The sequence below is a fragment of the Nomia melanderi genome, chromosome 11, assembly GCF_051020985.1.
Source record: "Nomia melanderi isolate GNS246 chromosome 11, iyNomMela1, whole genome shotgun sequence".
In the NCBI taxonomy this organism is placed as follows: Eukaryota; Metazoa; Arthropoda; class Insecta; order Hymenoptera; family Halictidae; genus Nomia; species Nomia melanderi.
The window spans coordinates 16,732,761-16,751,701 of NC_135009.1; the positions used below are offsets into that span (position 1 = coordinate 16,732,761).

General features: G+C 54.8%; 2 protein-coding genes across 6 annotated transcripts; one reads left to right on the plus strand and one right to left on the minus strand.

The window, feature by feature from the left end:
- The first annotated feature begins 78 nt into the window (after positions 1-78).
- Pex2 (peroxisomal biogenesis factor 2) lies at positions 79-3,815 on the plus strand. Of its 2 annotated transcripts, XM_031993010.2 has the most exons (3): positions 79-356; positions 759-902; positions 1,010-3,815. In XM_031993010.2, exon 3 carries the CDS (start codon positions 1,153-1,155, stop codon positions 2,002-2,004), a length of 852 nt encoding a protein of 283 aa, XP_031848870.2. In that variant the 5' UTR covers positions 79-356; positions 759-902; positions 1,010-1,152; the 3' UTR covers positions 2,005-3,815. The 2 variants fall into 2 exon arrangements, with proteins under 2 accessions (XP_031848870.2, XP_031848871.2); XM_031993011.2 differs by lacking the exon at positions 759-902.
- BicC (protein bicaudal C) lies at positions 3,368-18,904 on the minus strand. 4 transcript variants are annotated; one of them, XM_031993768.2, is made up of 15 exons: positions 18,678-18,904; positions 17,194-17,461; positions 16,269-16,312; positions 13,187-13,256; positions 10,431-10,510; positions 8,572-8,787; positions 8,257-8,496; positions 7,947-8,165; positions 7,567-7,870; positions 7,093-7,488; positions 6,784-6,885; positions 6,485-6,726; positions 6,098-6,425; positions 5,786-5,905; positions 3,368-5,678 (listed from the first exon to the last, which is right to left on the minus strand). In XM_031993768.2, the coding sequence occupies exons 2-15, from the start codon at positions 17,399-17,401 to the stop codon at positions 5,545-5,547; spliced, it is 2,703 nt and encodes a 900-aa protein (XP_031849628.1). In that variant the 5' UTR covers positions 17,402-17,461; positions 18,678-18,904; the 3' UTR covers positions 3,368-5,544. The 4 variants fall into 4 exon arrangements, with proteins under 4 accessions (XP_031849628.1, XP_031849627.1, XP_031849629.1 ...); XM_031993767.2 differs by lacking the exon at positions 18,678-18,904 and adding an exon at positions 17,840-18,429; XM_031993769.2 differs by lacking the exons at positions 5,786-5,905; positions 18,678-18,904 and adding an exon at positions 17,840-18,434.
- Positions 18,905-18,941: the final 37 nt, after the last annotated feature.

Sequence of the window (18,941 nt, forward strand, 5' to 3'; positions counted from 1 at the left end):
GGACCGAGCACGCTCGAAGCGGGACGAGCGCAGCCGAGACACGAACGTCGCTCGGATATCCTCGGTGACGCTCGTGGCCGTCACAGACTTCGAGCGGGTACAGATTGCGAGTACAATGTGTTTTTATGGCTACTGTTCTGAAATACCGACACCGTAACGGAGCTACCGATGCATTAGCGGACTCTACGCGAATCCAACGGTCGACTAATGAACTATGGAACACTGCAACGTGGAAAGTCCGTTTGCGAATTTGATGTTTACAGTGTTATCGGTTTGAAAAGTTACGTTGTCTGGAGAGTTAGGTTTAGACGAATTCGTCGAGGTGATGGAAGCTCGTATGTTTGATAACATATTCGGTAAATACTATTCCTGTTCATTTATATTGAATTAAAATGCTTAGCGACGCGAGCAGCTGAATAATAGTATAACTTAAGGACTATGGTACCAAACTGTTAACCCCTTGCCTTATTTATTTCGCAATTAGCGATACTACTTCGTCGTTTATTATTCATTAGCAGAGGAACAAAATTTCATGCTTAATCTACGGTTTATTCTAAAGATTCACGATTGATAGTAGAAAAGTAATACTTAATTTATATTTAAAAAATGTAAATAACACTTGGGTCCTCAAATTCGAGTCTGACATTGTAGGTTAAGGGGTTAACGAAATCTAGTACCATTTGCCTTTGTTGATACCATAAATGTCACACGAAACGCTCTAAATTTTCATGGCGGTCAACTTTGTATAAACATATCAGAGACGAAACACATCCAACTCGATTCCCACTACAAACCTGAAATCTATCATCGGTAACATCGAGCGCGACACCAAAATGGTACAGGGGTGTCAAGACCCCCGAAGCTCAAACCAAAATTCCCATAAACGTCCGTGCTACTCCCAGGTCAGTATCCACTGATATCTTTCCGCGTTCAGCCGACAGTGGCGCGATCGTTGCTTCGCAACCGCAATGCCATCCTCAGCAACCCTAACCTCAACTTCCATTTTCAGTCTTCCGTCAACTCACGGCAACCGTTCCCGATATCTGAAGAAACAGGCACGGACATAAGCGCGCGCTATGCGCGAGACGCCAACTTCGTCCACGTCCAGTGACAGATGAAAGAACTTCGCGAGCGTTGACATTCAATCAAACAATGCCACCATCCGTGTACGTGTCGCGGATCAACCAGATCGACGCGACGCAGTTGGACGAGGAGATCTACAAGGTGCTGCGGAACCAGGTGAAACGAATCACGGAGCATCAACCGGTGGACGGTATCGACCGGTGGCAGCCGGAGATCGACGCGCTGCTGAAGTTCTTCGTCTGGTACTTCTCGCTGCGCCGCGGGAAGTCGACCTTCGGCCAGCAGTTGCTCAACCTGCACTACGAGAACCTGAACCGAGCGAAGTCCGTCCTCTACCTGATTCTGACCGTTGTTCCAGCGTACGCGCGAGACAGGCTCGACGACACCGGCGGCAACGGCCGGCTGCGCGGCTGCTTGGACCGCATCGCCAGCGCCGCGAAGCTGCTCGAGTTCATCAATTTGTTGGTCTTCCTGAACCGAGGAACGCAGCCGCGCGTGGTGGAGTTCCTGCTGGGCATCAGGAGTCGTTCGACGACTACCCACAAGCCCAGGAATATTGGCTACTCTTACATGACCAGAGAGCTCTTGTGGCACGGACTCATGGAACTGTTCACCATCGGTTTGCCTATGATTAACTTGCACTATTGGAAACACGCGGTGAAGAGGCTGGTGTCGCGAGGCAGTCGGACCAGCGTGCTCCACTCGTCGCCGAGGATGGACGCTGCCAGCAGATGCGCTTACTGCAACGAGACACCGATCATGCCGATGCACGCCGGCTGCGAGCATCTCTTTTGTTATTACTGCCTGACGGCCCATTTCGCCGCCACCGAGCAATTCCAGTGCGTCGAGTGCGGCGCACAGCTTCGACGTCAGGACGCGAAAACTTATGAGGCGAGATCCGAGACGATCCACGCTGAATGAATATTGTATCCGGGAATCGGTTGGCTCGAGTTTTCTATTGTTTTCTATTGTTTTCTATTGTATTATACCGTATTATATTGTATCGTTGGTTACCGCGGACACGCAAACGCCAGAGATACTTGTTTTTCTGTTTTTTATTAAAAAATAGCAATACAAAATTTTCTTTATTCGCTTGGATACAACATTTCAATTTTCCTCGACGTCCCTTTCGAAACAGCCGGCAATTAATTCGGATGACCGGGATGTATAATATCCGTCGCTTATCGAAATGAATAGATCACTGTACAAAAATATCAAGCCGCGTTATCGTAAAACGATTTCCGTTCTCGTACATTGAACGCGATACGCGACGATACGCATTGCTCGTTAATTCGTTGAACCGTCCGATGGCCGGGAACGTCCCCCGATTCGACCGACTGAACGTCACCTGCCGTGAAACACTGGAAACGCGTTTCACCGTACCATGTACCACTTGGCCAAAGTATATATATATATATATATATATATGTACCTCCGAATCGGTCGGTTTTTATACTGTTCAATCGGTTCAATGCGTAACCCGTTTCAATTCCCGACGCTGGAATGTATCTTCTTCTATTCTATCACCGTTATCATCAACGTATATATATATATATATATATATATATATATATATATATATATATATATACACACCGCGCGGAGCGATTAGAACACAGCGATCGTTTAAACTCTCGTTCTTTCCGCGGTACTCGTGAAACGTGGGTCGTTTCGATCCGGAACGGTTACCTGAGACAATTAACGCTACCGTATCCCGCCGTTTTAATACTAAATTCATTATTAGTCGCGGTAAGACCGTCTCCCGACGCTTACAGGCACTAGCAAAGAGAAAGCTTGTTCGATCACATGGATATATGTATATATATATATATATAAATCATCGAGTGCACGCGCCTTACCACCGTTTTACGTCGAAAGAAACTCGAGTACGTATCAGCGATGTAAACGCGGGATAAAATATCTAACGGCTCGGAGCGAACCCGGCACACACGGTACAATTCTCGAAAGGAATCGCGAACGATCGTATCGTCTCGATTCCATTTCCGGCATCGTGCACGTCTTTCCCTCTCCGCCCGTCTTTCCTCCTCGCGCCTCGTTCACGGGTTTTTCACTTGTTTTCGTTTCGGCGACCATCGAATCGGCGTTATAGATCGTTTGTCGGTGACCAGGAGGAAAAACGGGAAGAGGCGTCGATACGAAAAATTGAAAACAGAATCAGCCGTCGCCTCGAATCGCACCGTGACCTCCGAACGCCGCTAGACATTAAAATCTTCGTTGTCGCGTCCGTCAATATATTATCGTTTAATTTCCCTTGCTCTTCATATTTTTCACCTTCCTTTTCTCCTTGCGTGTTTTTCCTTCCTTTTTTTTTGTTTGTTTGTTTGTTTTGTGCGATTTCAATTTTCGTGGCAGCTACTTTATTCGCTAATTCGTGCAAAATTAACATATCCGTACACGTATATAATATTAGATAGGAACATCGAAGAACAGCGATACATCTATTTATCTAGAAGAAAAAAAAACTCGGGAATCCGACCCGATCGATCGGTCGCGCGACGAAAACGGTTCTCGCCGACGATCGATCGGGATCACCCGTTGGAAACAGCGATCGACATTGCAATTTAACGCTCTGCGACGTTCCATCGCTATCGCCGGAAAACAAAAAACGATCGTTTCTCGCTAACGAAAGCGAAGCGAATGAGACACTCCGCGCCCCGTTCGACCGTCGCGACGATCGAACGCGACTCCGCGGGAAACGTTCGAAAACGAGCGCCTCCCCTTACGATACACTACGATATTTATCACGATACGATCACCGTTGAACGAAACACGAGGGAACAGGGACGATCGAACAGCCTCCGTTACGAAGACACACGCGTAGAAAACACATAGCATTCTCTTTCCTCGAATCTTCCCAATCTCTCGATTATAATCGTTTATCGAGCACGCGACCGTGCTTCGCCAAGAAGAATAATTTATGCTTAAAAAGACTTCACAAAAGACTTAGTCAAGAACTTTCAGCGGTAAAATAGTTCGCTAGGCACTTTCGGTAAGCTCGGCCACGACGTTTTCTCCGACTTTGATCGTGCCCCGTCCGGTATACCCGTGCGGAACAAACTCGCGGTTGTTATTCCCGGCATATACGACACGGAACAACGAACGTCTGAGTCGCGTTTACGGAATACGTCTGTTCCCTGAATGCTGTCGATTAGCTGGTCGGCTGAGCGTGAGCTCGTTGCCTAACGCTTCTGTTTCATTAGTGCGACGCAGAAAAAAAAAATTCGAAAAAAAAATTTGAACGATTTAAAATAACTTATAACTTATAACCGAGCGAGTTGATATCTTTAGCATCGTAAAAAAGTCCCTTGCCGCGCGTGAACGAATCAAGAACGCGTACATCCGAATCGGGTACGGTATACACCGGAACGAAACTGTGTTAACCTCGTTTAATAACTGTGTATTAGCTGGTTCTCGTGCGTGCGTGTAAAAAAATCGAGGAGAGATCGTATCGGAACGCGCGACTCTTCCGTTCGTTCGTTCGTTTCGCGGAAGAAACGGTTCTCGCGGCCCGGTTGGATCGGCGGCGCGTTCAGCGTCCCTCGCGAGTGAATAATAAATACTTTGTTAGTTTGTAAAACTCGAAAAAGCGGCCGTAACGCGCCCGCGACCGACCGCCTTGTTTCGAGCTTAGTCGAGATTAAATATTTTAACTTGGCTAGGATGAAAGATCGCTGAACGCGCTCGCTGTATACGGTGTATACGGAATCCTCCTCCTCCTCCTCCTCTTCCTCGTCCACCTCTTCACCTTCTCTCGCTCACACACTCTCTCTCTCTCTCCTCGCCGTCGCGTATCGGTTTGAAAGCCACGCTTCTCCGATGCGTCGTCCCGTTGATTCGACACCCCGTTACATCGCCGATATTTCTATTTAAACGCCAGTCGTTCGACCACACCACGATTTCCTCGCCGTTTCTTTCTTTTTCTCGCGCGGAGACGCACGGCGCCGCGAGGAGGAGTCGAGAAACGACGCTGCCAGAGCGCCGCCGAGTCGGGCTCCTCGCGGGCCGTCGGTCGATCAAAGAAAGACCACTTATCAACGTAGAAAAAAATTTAACGAAACGAAAGTAGTAACGAGCTTCTTAACCTAAGGCACCTTCCGACCGAGGTGAATCGGGGACACCGAGTGAAAAAAAAAAATGAAAAAAAAAAGGGTTGGGTGCTGGTCCCCGATCACAAAAGAAAGTATCATCGAGCTGTTCTTCCGGTGCCTAGAATCGTAAATTAACTTACTGATTATCCGTTTGGTTCCACCGACGCGCCGAGTCGGTGGAGGTAAAGCCCGCGTGATTCGATTTGTATTTCCATTTCGATTCCGGTTCCGACTTCAATTCTCGTGCCTTCGGAAAAGCGATGTTTGCTCGCGCGATCGCGGTACGGGTTTCAAGTAGCACAGCTCGAAACGGATTGATCGTGTGTACCCGGTTCGCGTTTTCCCCTCCCGTTTACCAGTTGGCGTCCAGGTTGCTCTTGTCGATCGAGGCGGTCGTCGTTGTCGTTGTGGTCGTCGAGGCGGTCGCTTTGCGTTCCGCGCCCGGGGCCGCGCTCCCGCAGAATGGACTAGTCCGTTTACTCATCTCTGAAAGGGGAAGGAAGAAACACACAGCGGTCAGGAGTGGGACGAGGCGCACGCGCGGCCGCCTAGCGGTCCTCTCGCGGCCGATTATCGGCTTTCGGATTACGTACCAGCGATCAACAGCATTATTTTGCGCCTCGCGCCCCAAGCGTTTATACCGATCTCGCACAAATCCTTGTCCGTCAGCGTGGGAAACGTAGCCATGTCCACTTCGTGCGACGTGAACAGGCCTGGCGAACAAAAAGAAACGAGCACCGTGTGTATACGGCGAAGCGGCAATAGCGTTGCGAGAAGCTCTCCGCGCGTCCGGCACGGAGGAAGCAAGCGTTCGGGACACGTCCGAGTGTCACGGGGTAAGATTAGTTCGATTAGGATTAGCTAGAGATCCGAGATCGAGAGGGGAGCTGGTATTTCTCACTCACGAATATATTTCTCCAGGCCGACACTGGTCAACATGCTGGACAGGTCGTTGTATCTGTGAGACGTGATCACGTTCAAACGCGAAGTCGGCGTGTGATCCATGTAATTCGAGCTGATGCCGATCTGTCCAACGCAGTCTTTGCCGGATACTATTCCGAAGTCAATCTCTCTGCTGAACACCGGCGTCGTTGGCTCTTTCCATAAGTCGGACGGATGGGTAGTCGCAGCGCTGGTGGTCGTCGTGGTGGCGTTGCTGGTGCCACTGCTGCTACTGCCGCTGCTGCTGCTGCTGCTGTTGCTGTTGCTGCCGCCGACGGTGTTGGTCAATTCCTGCGAATTCAGAGAACCGATCGTCCGGAGCTCACTCGAATACCCGGAAGATCGTTTACCTTGCTCAGGTCTGTCGCGCTTATCGGAGGAATGGATTGACTGAGTCCGTAGCCGGACCAGGCCGACGTGGGGACTCGGTACTCGTTGTTGTTCGGTTTCGTCTGCATCGCCTTCGCGGCCAGCATTTTCTTCTGCTCGTAATCGAAGGGGCCCAGATTATGCTGCACGGCCATCTCCAACGACTTCTTCTCGCAGCCGGGCGCCCGTCGATCCGACAACTCGGCCAGCATGCCAGAGAGATCTACGCGAGTCAGACGGTCAGCCGCTGGCCGACGATCGCCGGGGATATCGGACTCACCTAAGTTGCTGCTGGTTTCGCTTGGATTCACCGGGGACACGTTCCGCGGGCTGATCGCTGGACTCGACAGCGTACTGGAAACGCTGCTCAGCGACGAGTATGCTGGAAAACCGCACGAGTAAGCATGAGTATACACACGGAGGCGTTTTAACGGTAGAACTACCGGATGGCAACGATTCCGCTCTTTCAAATTATTGAAAGGATAACGGATGCTCCGAGAATATTTCCAGAGAAACTGCCTTAGTAATACAGAAACCACAGTGCAAACCTCTAGTGTTAAGATGAGACGACTCGTTCACGTGGACTTACCGCTGCGCTCCTTCCGGTCGGACAACGAGCTGCTGTTCAGCCCGTGGAACCCGTGGAATCCCGTGGACAGGTTCGCGTGCAGCTGTCCAACCCCGTTGAACCCGTGGTTCTGTAACCCTTGAGAATGCGGAGGGATCGTGTTGTTGTGCATCACGTGTTGCGTGGTCAGCAGATGATTGAGGTGCGCGTATGGGTACGAGTGGTGATGGAGCTGCAGCGGCGAAAACATGGACGATATCGACGGTAATCCCCAATGAGGCGACAACCCCATCGGACTTGGCGAATGGGGCACGGGCGATACGCAATACGGGGAGCTCTGCGTGTTCACCGTCAACATACTCGACAGGCTGTCCGACAGACCACCGACCAGATTGTTGTTGGCTCCGCACGATCCACCTGCGTCACACGATCGTTCGAGCGCGCGCCGAGATGGAGAGGCAGCGGACCGTGTACGCTCTGCGCGAGTCTACTCACCGTTCGTACCGTTCCCGACGTTCCCCTGGAAAATGTTCCCGGCGTTCGGCACGTGGTACGTGGCCGGTATCTCCGCGTGCACCCTGCTGTCGTCCAGCCCCAGCAGCTGCATCCTCGCCTCGTAAATGTTGCCGGCGTTCCGCTCGATCCCCTTGATGATCACGGAGAGCGTGCTCTGCTTCGGCTTGTGTCTCACGTTGATGAACACGTCCAGCGACTGCATCAGCTGCGATATGTTCTCCGTGTCCACCGAGGACATGGAGTCCTCCGGCAGGTCGAACATCAGGACCAACGGCAGGGAGCCCTGTCCGCAGGATGCGTCGTCGGTTTAACGGGATACCGAAATCGAGTAACGGGACGGACTCGTTAGCGGTACCTACCACCAACTGCTGCCGCGCCAGGTACACGTTGTGAATGCCACCGGTGATCGTCACGTTGCTCTTCTTCAGGCTGGGAATGTTCGGGTCCCCGGCGTCCGGGAACATGATTTGCGTGGCGGTGCGCTGCATGATCATCTTCAGGTTGCTGCTCTGCTTGCCCAGCACGATGCTGTGATGCTGCGGCGAGATCTCCATCGACATTTGCACTTGTATTTGGTTCTGCGGGGGGAAAACGAGTTTCAGAGAACCGCTCGCACCGGCGTCCGCCGATTCCCGCTCGTCGAACGCGAGCTGGTATGGTTCTACTCACAGCCAAATTCTGGCACATGTAGTGGATCAGCAGTACCGTCGCCTCTTTGACCTGCGACACCTCCCACTCGCAGCCCTTCACCACGACCAGTGTGGCGTGCAGCTTCGGCCGCGTCCGGAACATAACCTGAACGTTGTACTTCTCCTGGATCTTGACCACGTACGGCGAGGTGGAGTCGGGGATGGCCTGCGACGCCCCCATGATCGGCAACTCGAACGAGAAGATCAGCGGCGTCAGATTCTGCGAAACGAACCAGCGAAGTGAGACCAGCGTCAATCTCTGATATACAGCTTCGAGAAACAGACTCCGACTTACTCGAACCCGAGCGCGAGCTCGCTCGACGCCGTCCATCTCGCCAGCGATGGACACTTGATTGCTCTTCTCCTGATGATTGCTGCGGTTACTGTCCGGAAAGTGGATGTGACATCCGGTCTCCTCCATCACGCGCTTGATCGTGAGACCGCCCTTCCCGATGATGTGCGAATGATCGGTGTAACTGACGTCCAGCTTCATGGTGACCCTGTTGCTCTGCTGCAATGGAAACTGTCGTGAACGATCGCGGGCCGACGAGCGGGGCGGAAGTGGATCGCGCGTTCAGCGACCGCCGACCGGCGCAAGCTTGCGTTTCCCTTGCAACCGGATCGGCAGGCTGCGGGACAAAGAGAGAGGACAGAAGGGAAGGTGTCCGAAGCTTGCGTGGGCCAGCATAGGAAGATATTGCGTCGCGCCGGAGATAACGGTACGCGAGCTGGAAATACGAAGCGCGACTCGGTGCGGGTAACCGGGTACGCGCGGCTCGCTCGCTCGCCGTGTAGCGCGAAGCGGACGGCTGTCGAGCGTGCTCGTCGGGTTGCTCGTATGCACGGTTCGCGCGAGCCCGCGGTTCGTCACGGCGCGCCGCGTCTCGCTTTCTCGGCTGGGAATTCGCGAGACGGGATCCTCCGCGCGCGCGCGCGCGCGTATAAATAGAATGGCCGCTTCTTCCTACGTGGTGGCGGCCGACGGTTTTCTCGACGGTTTCCTCGACGGCCGAGACAATTCCAGGGAGAAGCAACAGGTTCGATCGCGCTCGCGAGCCGCGCGAACCACTCGAACCAGCCCGCCGCCCGGCGTTGATCCGATCTGGACGCATCGCGCGTCAGGAAGTATAATGGAAATTTACCTCGTCCGATCGGCAACATAAAAATACCGCGCTACGAAAAATCAATATCGCGATATCGATTACACGGACACACCGTCACAGAAGTCTCGCTTTCGCTACACACGCAACCCGGCCGGCGGTTTTTATCGCTCGACAGATTATCGCCGCGATAACGCCGGAGAAATGTTTGTACGCGGCTCGAGCCGATCAATTCGGCACGCCGAAAGTCAAAATCCGATCGGCGAGGTCACCGCTAATCGCGTACGGCCGCGAATGACGTAACGTTTCGGTGAAGAGCCGTCGCGGTGACACTGGTCGCGCGATTTCGCTCGCGAATTCTATTTTTCCCCGATGCGAAATTCGAACGGCTTCGGAACCGTTCCACTGAACTGGCCCGACTGCGTCGGAATAGAGAATTCGACGGACGATACGAGCGTCTTAACTCTTTCTCGACGAACGTCCACGTTTCGCGGTGGAATTTTCATCTTTGGAATACCGAGCTGCGAACGAACGATCTAGTTGCTCGAAGAGCGAGAGATCAGTGCGTAGTTCCCTTCTATTGTTTCAGCGTTCGATGTATAATTTAGTATGTTGCAAGTTTCGAGTACTTTAAACAGTCTTCGACTCGATTTTTGAAACAAACGTGGGCTAAAGTATTGTCTCGCAATAGGACTGCGGAGGTACGGAGTCCCGACGTTGAGGCGCAACAGAATTTTCTGTAGGAAAGTGCAGGCGTGGTTTCGCGTCCGGTGACCTTTGGCGTCTCATTCTTGAAGATTCGAAAACAAGAGTTCTTACGCGCATCGCTGCCCGATGAGCGGAATTTTTCAACGTCGAAAGCGTTTGCCAAGAGACAATCGTCTCGATTCGCAAGTTATATGTTTCAAAATTCGATCGATCGGCGATGGTAATTTCTACACGTAAAAGACGTCGAAAGATCTGCACGGAGAAAACAGTTTTGTCCATCGAGCAGCTCGATTCGCGACGCTGTGCGACGTTCCGGCGGTATGGAGAAATAACGAACGTTTCTTACCCTCGTGTCCAAAATTTCCATTATCTTCTCCTTAGCGGCTCGCACGTCATCGGGTCGACCCGCGACCTTTATATGCGGATCTGTAAAAGACCGTCGAAAGAAATTATGCAACAACGTGGCAGCGAGTTATTATTATTGCGAGAAACTATCGGCGGGGCCGGATCGAGTGGTCGGCCGAGAAAACGATCCCGGTTTTCAATGGTCTCACGGTTCCAGCTGGCCAACGGCGAAGATAACAGCCGGCGGATAGGACATTCGCGAGAGAACGATGACGCGTGTCCACGGAAACGCTATCTCCGCTCGTCATCGGTGAATCGATCGATCAAGGACCAGTGACGCGTTCCGCGGCATTCCCAGCGAACGATCCGATTCGATACGGCACGGTTCGTTCCGATCCGATTCGACTCGTTTTCACAAATCCGAGGAGATTTCTTCCGGAGAACCGAGGTTCGCCGACGATCGACGCTCGCGAATCGATCTAAATATATCTGGGTAGCGTGAAAACGGTCGAATAGATCACGATCCTCCGTCGATCGGGCGAATAACGCGAAACGCGCAGTAGAATCGTGGAAACCTTCGAAAAACCTGTATCTTCAACGATAACTCTAATTATTGAGTTTAGAGGTCAAGTTTGTATATTTTCCGCCGAAAATCACATTCCGAAGCGATCGACCTACCGTAAGGGTAGTTTCGCGAAGGTAGTTTCTCGCGTTACTAAGAAACCGACGCCAGAATCGGAATCTACGATCACGAAATCCCTCGGAACAGGTTGTTCGATAGATATACACCGATGTAAAAGTGAGAGAAACACGAGTTTAGTTCAGGTTTTCACGGTTCCAGGCCACCGTGCGTCGATCGGCTCTCAAAGTAAAAGAGGCGCGACGATACGAGCGCGAAACCATTTTCGCCGGAGTAATTGGCCGCGTTGCGTAATCGCGTTCAACGATTCCGCTTTCCGCGGATCTGGTTGACGCGAAAGTTGCTCGTTGCCCGACCCCCACCGACTCCCGGCGAATGCGTCGGCATTTTCTCCGCGCGGAAGCTACCGCCGCGCTCGCGGAGAGTCGCCGAGATCTCCGCTCCGATCGTCGAGCGGACAGAGGGAAAAACGGGAAGACGCGGAGAACGAAAGGGCAGAAAAAGATAACGCGCCGCCTATTTTCGAAAGGCGAAAGGAGGCCGCGAGAAGTTATTGCAGATGATATAGCGTTTCGCGTCGGCCGAGTTATCTCGGCGCGTTCGACGTATCGCGGCGTCCTATGCAAGTGACGATAAAGCCGGTATCGCGCGTATCGCTGGTATCGCGCGAGCCGGCTCTCGTAATAACTCAAGGATTCTCGCCTAGCCTTTGCGAACGCCCGAAAACCAGTTACATTCTTTTTCGCGAGGAAGATTCGACCTCGCATCGCGCGCGCGTTATCGCCGAATTCCGATACGGCCGATACCGCGCGCCGGCCTGTTTTGTTTACCGATCGTCCGTAGCGATAGGCGTAACGCGGCCCCATCGGCGTCACGCGTATCGGCGGATATATTCCTGTCCCCGCGACGAAAGAACACCGGAATCTAGGTGGCCAAAACCGGAGCAACGGAGGAGGGTCGCGACACGATCGAGGGAAAAGTGATCGTGAAAAAACCGTTGCATAATTTCACGATCGCCGAGAGGAGATACGGATACCGTTCAGCTCGCGCTCGACCTTTTAAGGAATCGAAAGTGGAATAATTCTATCGTCGAATGTCACGCCCGTTCGCGCGACTCGTTCCAACCGGCGCGACGACGCTTGTTAGCTCGTCGCCGCGGAAACGCGAAAGTAACGGTCCTTCGGAACCGACGGGAACGGAAGGGAACGGAACGGAACGGAACGGAACGGAACGGAACGGAACGGAACGGAACGGAACGGAACGGTGGGCGAACTCGCGGGATCCCAACACAACGGGAGAAAGGCGGATAGAACGACGAACGCGGCGAATCGGTAGGAGGTGGGTCCTATTTATATCGGATTACGAGCGTTGTCACGCACGATCGGCCCCGTGTGGCCGGTGGTCGGCGAACGCGGCGCGGCAGGAGGAAGAGGAAGTGGAAGAGGAGGGACCGTAACAGCTGTTCGGGTCACGAGGAAGGGATGAATCACCGAAAAGTTTCCACGGCGGCGGACGCGGACAACATTGCGACGAACGCGTCGCGACGGGACGGGGACCGGCGTCGAAAGCGCGAGCGGTTTCTCGCCTCCGGGACTCCGGCCGTTCCGCGGCTCCCGGAGGATCGCGTTGCGGTAACGTAAGTAGACGCGCGCTGCCCGGTTCTACGGGCGCAGCCGGTCGGTCGCGTTTTATTTCACCGCCGCGACACGCGCTGCTGCGCCAGAGCAGGCATGCGCGTCGTTTCGTAATCACTTTCGATTAATGGGTGCGCTCTAATTAATCCCGCGTCCGCGGGCGACGCGATTTCTTCGAAATCTGGTATCCGCGCGCGGACCGCCTCGCGGCGATCTATAGATCGACAGCCGCCGATCGAAAGGACAAACGCGAGAGACGTGGGACGCGGAGCGAGAGGTTCGGCGGAAGCGATCTGCCCGCGTAGAGCGGATAACAGGGTATGACTCGAGTTCGAATCCGTCCTCCCAAGGTCGCAAAAGTCGTCGAACTTTGCAGACGGCCGCCCGGCCGACGACGCGTCATCGGTTCGTCGGTCGTTTCCGGGTGGACGTTCGCTTCGCGGAAACTTTCTCGGCGGCGTCAGGGACAGAGAGCTCGCTCACCTTTCTTCGATTTCGCTCCGATCTTCAGTCGAGCCGGCCACGTAACGTAGGTGTTCGTCTCCTCCATAACCTGCAACAAGAGAACGGTCCATTGAATCGGTGGCCGAGCAATTCCCTTCGCGATCTCCGGCGGCCGCGGTCCACCATTCGACGTTACCACGGTCATCGTTGCCGACTGCCGGAAATCTCCCGTCCGATTCGTTGGCTACCCAGACGCGGAGGTTCGCGGGCGAGGAAGGACGACGAGGAATCGGTTCACGGTTTGCTCGCGGTCGTTGCTCGAACGATATCCTGCTCGACGGAGGGGAGGCTGGCGCGCATGGCGATCGGATCGCTCCGGGATCCGCGGATTCTCTCGGTTTACTTTCACCGACGCGGCTACCGAGACCGACGGGACATCCCGGCCCGTTTTGCTCCGCTCGATCGGTCGGGATCGCTCGACACCGGACGATACGCGCGATCGCCGATCGCAGAGTTCCGCTTTGGCTTTTTGCGCGCCGAATCGATCGGAGATCCTTTCGACAGGCTCCTTTCACTCGAAACACTGTCGGGCCGAACGGAGCTCGCGAGTCACGACCCGGTTCGCCGCTGCCCGTTTTCCCGATCGGTCGCGGCCGCCCGACCGACCGATTCAACTTTCGCGCACACTTTTCACACCGTTCGATCGCGGTGGAGGGTCGCGCGTGTCGCGTTCACGGCGCGTGCAACTCGTGTCCCTTTCGGGGAACGGCGACGTATCGAGTCCGAGCGGTCTGCGGCGGCGGCGGCGGCGGCGGCGGCGTGACCGGTTCTCCGTCTGTCGGCACTGTCGTCGGCAGAATGCTCCGCGGACGGCCGCGTCGACTCTCGTTTTTACCGTTCGCGTCCGGATCGCTGGCACGACTGACTGACTAACAGCGGATAATGTAACGGGACGGCTCGGTGAACCGCCTCCCACTCGCCGCCGTCATCGCTCGACCCGTCTCCGTCCCGACCTCTCCCTCTCTCTTCCCGTTTTTCTTTCCGTTCCTCTTTCTCCGTCGCTCCGACACTGACGGTTCGAGGAGCGACCGAGCGAGCCGCAGCGTCGAAGGACCCGCGGGCCGCGGCTAGACAACCAATGGTCCAGAAACCCGTTTTTCGTCGCCAAAACTCAATTCCTCGTCTTTCGGCGTTTCAGCGAATTTCCGTTCATATCTCGCGACGACGCCTTCGAGCTTTACAATATTATTCGAAACAACCGTGTCGCATCGTCAGGAGTTCTCAATTGAAGGTACAGTTTTTACTCGTAACGGAGAGTCTTTGATCGTTTCGTTGCTCCGTTTGGTTCATTTGCAAATGGATCGTCTATAGGAAATTTAGCTTTGAGAAGAATGCTAGCTGACCGGAAATACTGCTGCCTTCAGGCTTCAAGCGACGCTGAGATAATGTTGCACGAAAGGCAGGCTTCTGGACCATCGTGCACCGGCGCGAACGGCCGAATTAAAGTCTTGATCTGCGTGACCGGCGAGCGACCAACGTGGCCGGGCGAACAGGTAGTTCCCTTGTACCGCGCGCGAGCTCTCGAGCCACCTGCGAGCCATTCGCGATTCCCTCTGGACAGGTGTAGTCCGCGATTGTCCCGAATCGGACGAATACACCGCGACGAATGCGGCGTGCGTCCTTAGGATCGAAAAGCGTGAGACGTCTGCCGTTTCGTCGTTCCGCCGCGTGTCCCTTGAACACCCCTCTCGTCACGGAGTGCCATTCTGACGAATACGGTGTTCATTAATGTGAACATTCCTTAATAAGTCGAATTATTAAGCTGCAAAATCTCATTAATAGTCTATACTGTTACTCGTAAAAAAAGGACTCGATAGCCGTTACCAAAAATCGAATGAAAATTCCTATTTGAACCGTTCCGAAATATTTACCATCGCGTTCACATTCACGTTAGCTAGCGGCCGCAATCGCGAACGAAGCGAACGCACTAAACAGAACCTCGAGACTCGATTTATTCCGCCGCGTTTCGGTCGCCGAGCAGCTGCGGCGGAAAAGTACCGTACTTCGAATTTCCCGATCGCCTCCGAGAGACGTGGATCGGGAAAAGTTGGCGGCAACGTCGGTCGCGGGGATAAATCGGGCTCGAGGTCCAGTCGATTCCCGCTAAAATTCCGTGTCGCGTGTAGCCGGGTATTTCGGGAAGACCGCGAACTCCGATCCTCGATCCCCGATCCGCGCGAGAACGCTTCTCTCCCGAGCGGAGAGTCGTCGCCGCTCGCGGTCGTTTCGGAAGGCGACGAGCGGATTCGCGTCGCTCGGTCTTCGATCGAATCGGATCGGTTCGATTCGGCTCGGGGAGGCGCGGAGAACGGGATCGAGTGTACGTGGCTCGAGCGTTGCGAGTAAAGTCGGTCTATAAATAATCGAGTGGAGTATTTCCAGGCCCCTTTTACGCAACGTGTCAACGATAAGGATAAGCGTGAACGTTGCCTTCCAACTTGTCGGCGAACGGCTCGCTGCATTCGTTACGCGAACTACTGCCACGCCAGCGTTTCGAAGCGATCTCATCGGTCCCCGGCCGGCTCGGTTCGAGTCGAATCGAACGGAGCATCGAGAGCCGGGATCCAGCATCGGCGGAACACCCTAGGCCGGTCTCGACGGGAACGGAAAAAGTTTCATCGCGAGATAGGTGAAACGGCCGTGTCCGCGAGACCGCGAATGACTCTGTATGGAAGAATTATCGGTCGTTCCGGCGGAGGGGGGAAACGCGCGAAAATAGTCTGGTTCGGCTCGGCATAATCGCAAGGTCGCGACGGTACGTACCGAGCGAAGTTCGGTGCGCGAGCACCGTGCGATTTCGAGAGAATCGGTTTACCGCGCGCCGAACGTTCGTCCTCGCGGCGACAAACTCGCCGGCGATCGTTGACCTCTCCCCGCGAATTTCGTTCGAATAGCGTTCCCGAGATCCGTACGGCGCGATATGTGCCTCGATCCGAGCGGCGACGGGACACGCGCGACCGGGCCGGACACCTGGAATCGGCGAAATCGCGGCGAGCGGAGGTCGATCTTCATTCTAGGCGTACGCCGTACGAGCGAGAGAAGACGATAAGCCGCAACTTACGTTGTGAAAAAACACGTCCGCTGCCTTGGGCACGTCATTATCACCTGTAAACAAAGAAAAGTATACGGTCAGGGTACAACGAACTCTCGTTCCTTTTTTTACCCCGTTTTTCGATACATTCCTTCGATGGAGGAACGCGCGACTAGGCGACGAGCCTCGCCGTCCCCGCGCGTCGCCCGGGAAAATGGACCGGGCCGTCATCTCGGTCCCCGAGTCGAGCGCCTCTTCCGTCGCGTCGGATTTTCGAACGTTCGAATCGCGCACGCCGCGGGGACGAAAGGAAATAGCCGTGGCACGGCAACGCGCGATAACGGAACCCGAATTCCGCGCGACCTCGTCGAACGGAACGGCCGACGTCGAGTGGACTCTTAGATTTTAACCCCTTGCCTCCTAGCAACGCGTCCGACTCGCGACGAGCGTTTTCGACTTCTCATATCCGGCGAGGATATCGCTCGATTCATTCGAATCCGAGGTAAACATTGTTCTTCCGTGAACGATTGTTATACTCGAGGGCAAACACAGGCACATGCCTACGATTTTTCTGTTGTTCGGTATGAATTATCAATGACAAAGTGGTCGCGTCGCTCGGAATCGAGGGAGAAACGACCAGGCAAAGGGTGAAGCGTCGCTCGCGCCGGGTTCCGGAGATTTTCCGCTGCAAGATTCGGCCGAATTCCCGAGGATCGAAAGTCGGTCCGTACGGGTAAATACGCGCGGCGTAGCGTCGGGTCCCGATCAAAATAAACGTTAAGACCGCGCCGGCGGACATAATCGCGGAGCAGCGTAGCGCCGTTTGACAGTAGCCTCTCTAATTCGGTTTACAAACAAGTAATCTATTTAAATCGTCGCCGTAATCCGACGTTTCGCGCGGCGAGGTCGACCGCTCGGAGGGGAAGCAGGGTTCCGCGCGTTTGCGACTACTCACCTATCAGCATCTGCTCCAATTTCCTCCGGTCAACGCGGAACCGATCCTGGTAGAGATCGTCCGGGTTCCCGATGCCCAGCACCGCCGCGATGTCGTGCAGCTCCTCGCCCGATTTCCCGGACACGCTGGTCGCTGCGGTGCCCTCCGAAGTCTCGGACATCGTCTCCATCGCCCGCCTCTCGTTCTGTATCACCTCGTCGGGTCTCATCTTGGTTCTCCTCGGTGGTCACCCTATCCGACTCGACTGGATTCGCTTCGACTCGGTTCCCTGCGAAAACAAAGAGGAAACGGATGTACCCGGCTACCAACGATCGACGCGGAAAGGAGAAGCGAGGCGAGCCGAGGCGAGTCGCGCGATCGGAACGAAAGGTGTTTCCGGAAAATGCTCGATCGGCCGACCCGCGTCGGTGCGCGAGTCGAGGCTCGTCGGAACGGTTCCGGTGCATCGCGAATCTCGCGGAGGAACGGAAACCGATTTCGATCGTAACACTCGCGCGAGCTCTCTCTCCCTGTCTGTGCTGTGTCTCTGTCTTTGGGTTAGGTCTCAGTCCCTCTCTCTCTCTCTCTCTCTCTCTCTCTCTCTCTCTCGCTCGCTCTCGCTCCGTTTCCGCGTGCGCGTGTATGCGTCTCCCGGTCGGCTTTTTACTTTTTCCCAGTGTTTCTCGTTGCGTATCCGTGTGCGTTGCCCCGACGCGACGCGACGCTCGGGAGCGACGACTAAACGAGACGGACGGTCGTTGGCAGCGGCGAGCGCGCAAAGGGATGCCGGTGAGCGTAGCGCCGTCGCCGATTTCTCGGAATTCCTGCCGAATTTCGGAGAATAGGCTCGGGCACCCGACCAATCGGGGCTCGCCCAGCCCGGTGACGATTCACTCGAACTCGGTTTTTCTTACCCCCCGGCGAACCGCCGCGAGACCGCGTCCGTCCTCTGCCTTTCTCTCGCGCACGGTTCCCGTCGCCGCTCTCTTTCTCTGCCCCACCGTCCCGTCGCGCCCCGCGCGGCTCGTTGTCTAACGCGTCTACCCCGCCGCGCCGTTACCGTCTCGCGCTCTCCCGCGGAAGCCGTTTCTCTCCCATCCTCGTTTACCGTGTTTGCCCAAACCGACGGCAACTGCCGGCGAACGCGAGCAAAAAATTGTTTTCGCCAACGCGCTCGTCTACGCGCGAACGCGTACGTGACTAACACCGTGTCAACTGCTTCGCCGAACAAATAATGCATTCGCGATCGTCGGGCAAGGTCAGCCGAGTTCTCATTTATCGAATCTGCGCGGAGGAAAATCAGTCGGCTTTCCGCTGTCCCATCCAGCCGGAGTATCCGACTCTATCCGATGCGATCCGATCCGAGCGTTTACCGCCTGACGCCGGCTCGCGCGGCCCGGGGCAACGCCGCGCGGACGATATCCGCGGCGAGAGGAGAGAGAACGTTCGCGACCCCTGATTTTCCGTTCGACGGCGCAGCAGGATTCGAAACACGCGGTACAAACCTTACGGGCCGTTAGGATCCCGCGGCGAACGACCGCGGGCGGAATCGGAATAACTGTTCGACGGGGAACGGTTCCGATCCGGGCGATCTACGGTTCCGGCGAAGGTGAAACGGAAGACGACGTCGACGAGGCGAACGACGAGGAAGCGACGCGGCGCCGCCTCGGTACTCTGCCACCTGCTTCTCAGAACCGTTACCTCGACGCGATCGCGAGACACTGTTCCGAGGAGAAGCAGCTCTTTTCGTTCATGTCCTTCCTTCTCGC

Bases quoted from the DNA above. Each gene is read 5' to 3' on its own strand.
- Pex2 (XM_031993010.2), top strand. From the start codon at position 1,153: ATGCCACCATCCGTGTACGTGTCGCGGATCAACCAGATCGACGCGACG.
- BicC (XM_031993768.2), bottom strand. From the start codon at position 17,401: ATGAGACCCGACGAGGTGATACAGAACGAGAGGCGGGCGATGGAGACG. The intron at 7,489-7,566 runs GTGAGTAGACTC...CGTGTGACGCAG, and splicing joins CGTCGGGAACGGTACGAACG to GTGGATCGTGCGGAGCCAAC. The intron at 6,886-7,092 runs GTAAGTCCACGT...GCGGTTTTCCAG, and splicing joins CGACCGGAAGGAGCGCAGCG to CATACTCGTCGCTGAGCAGC.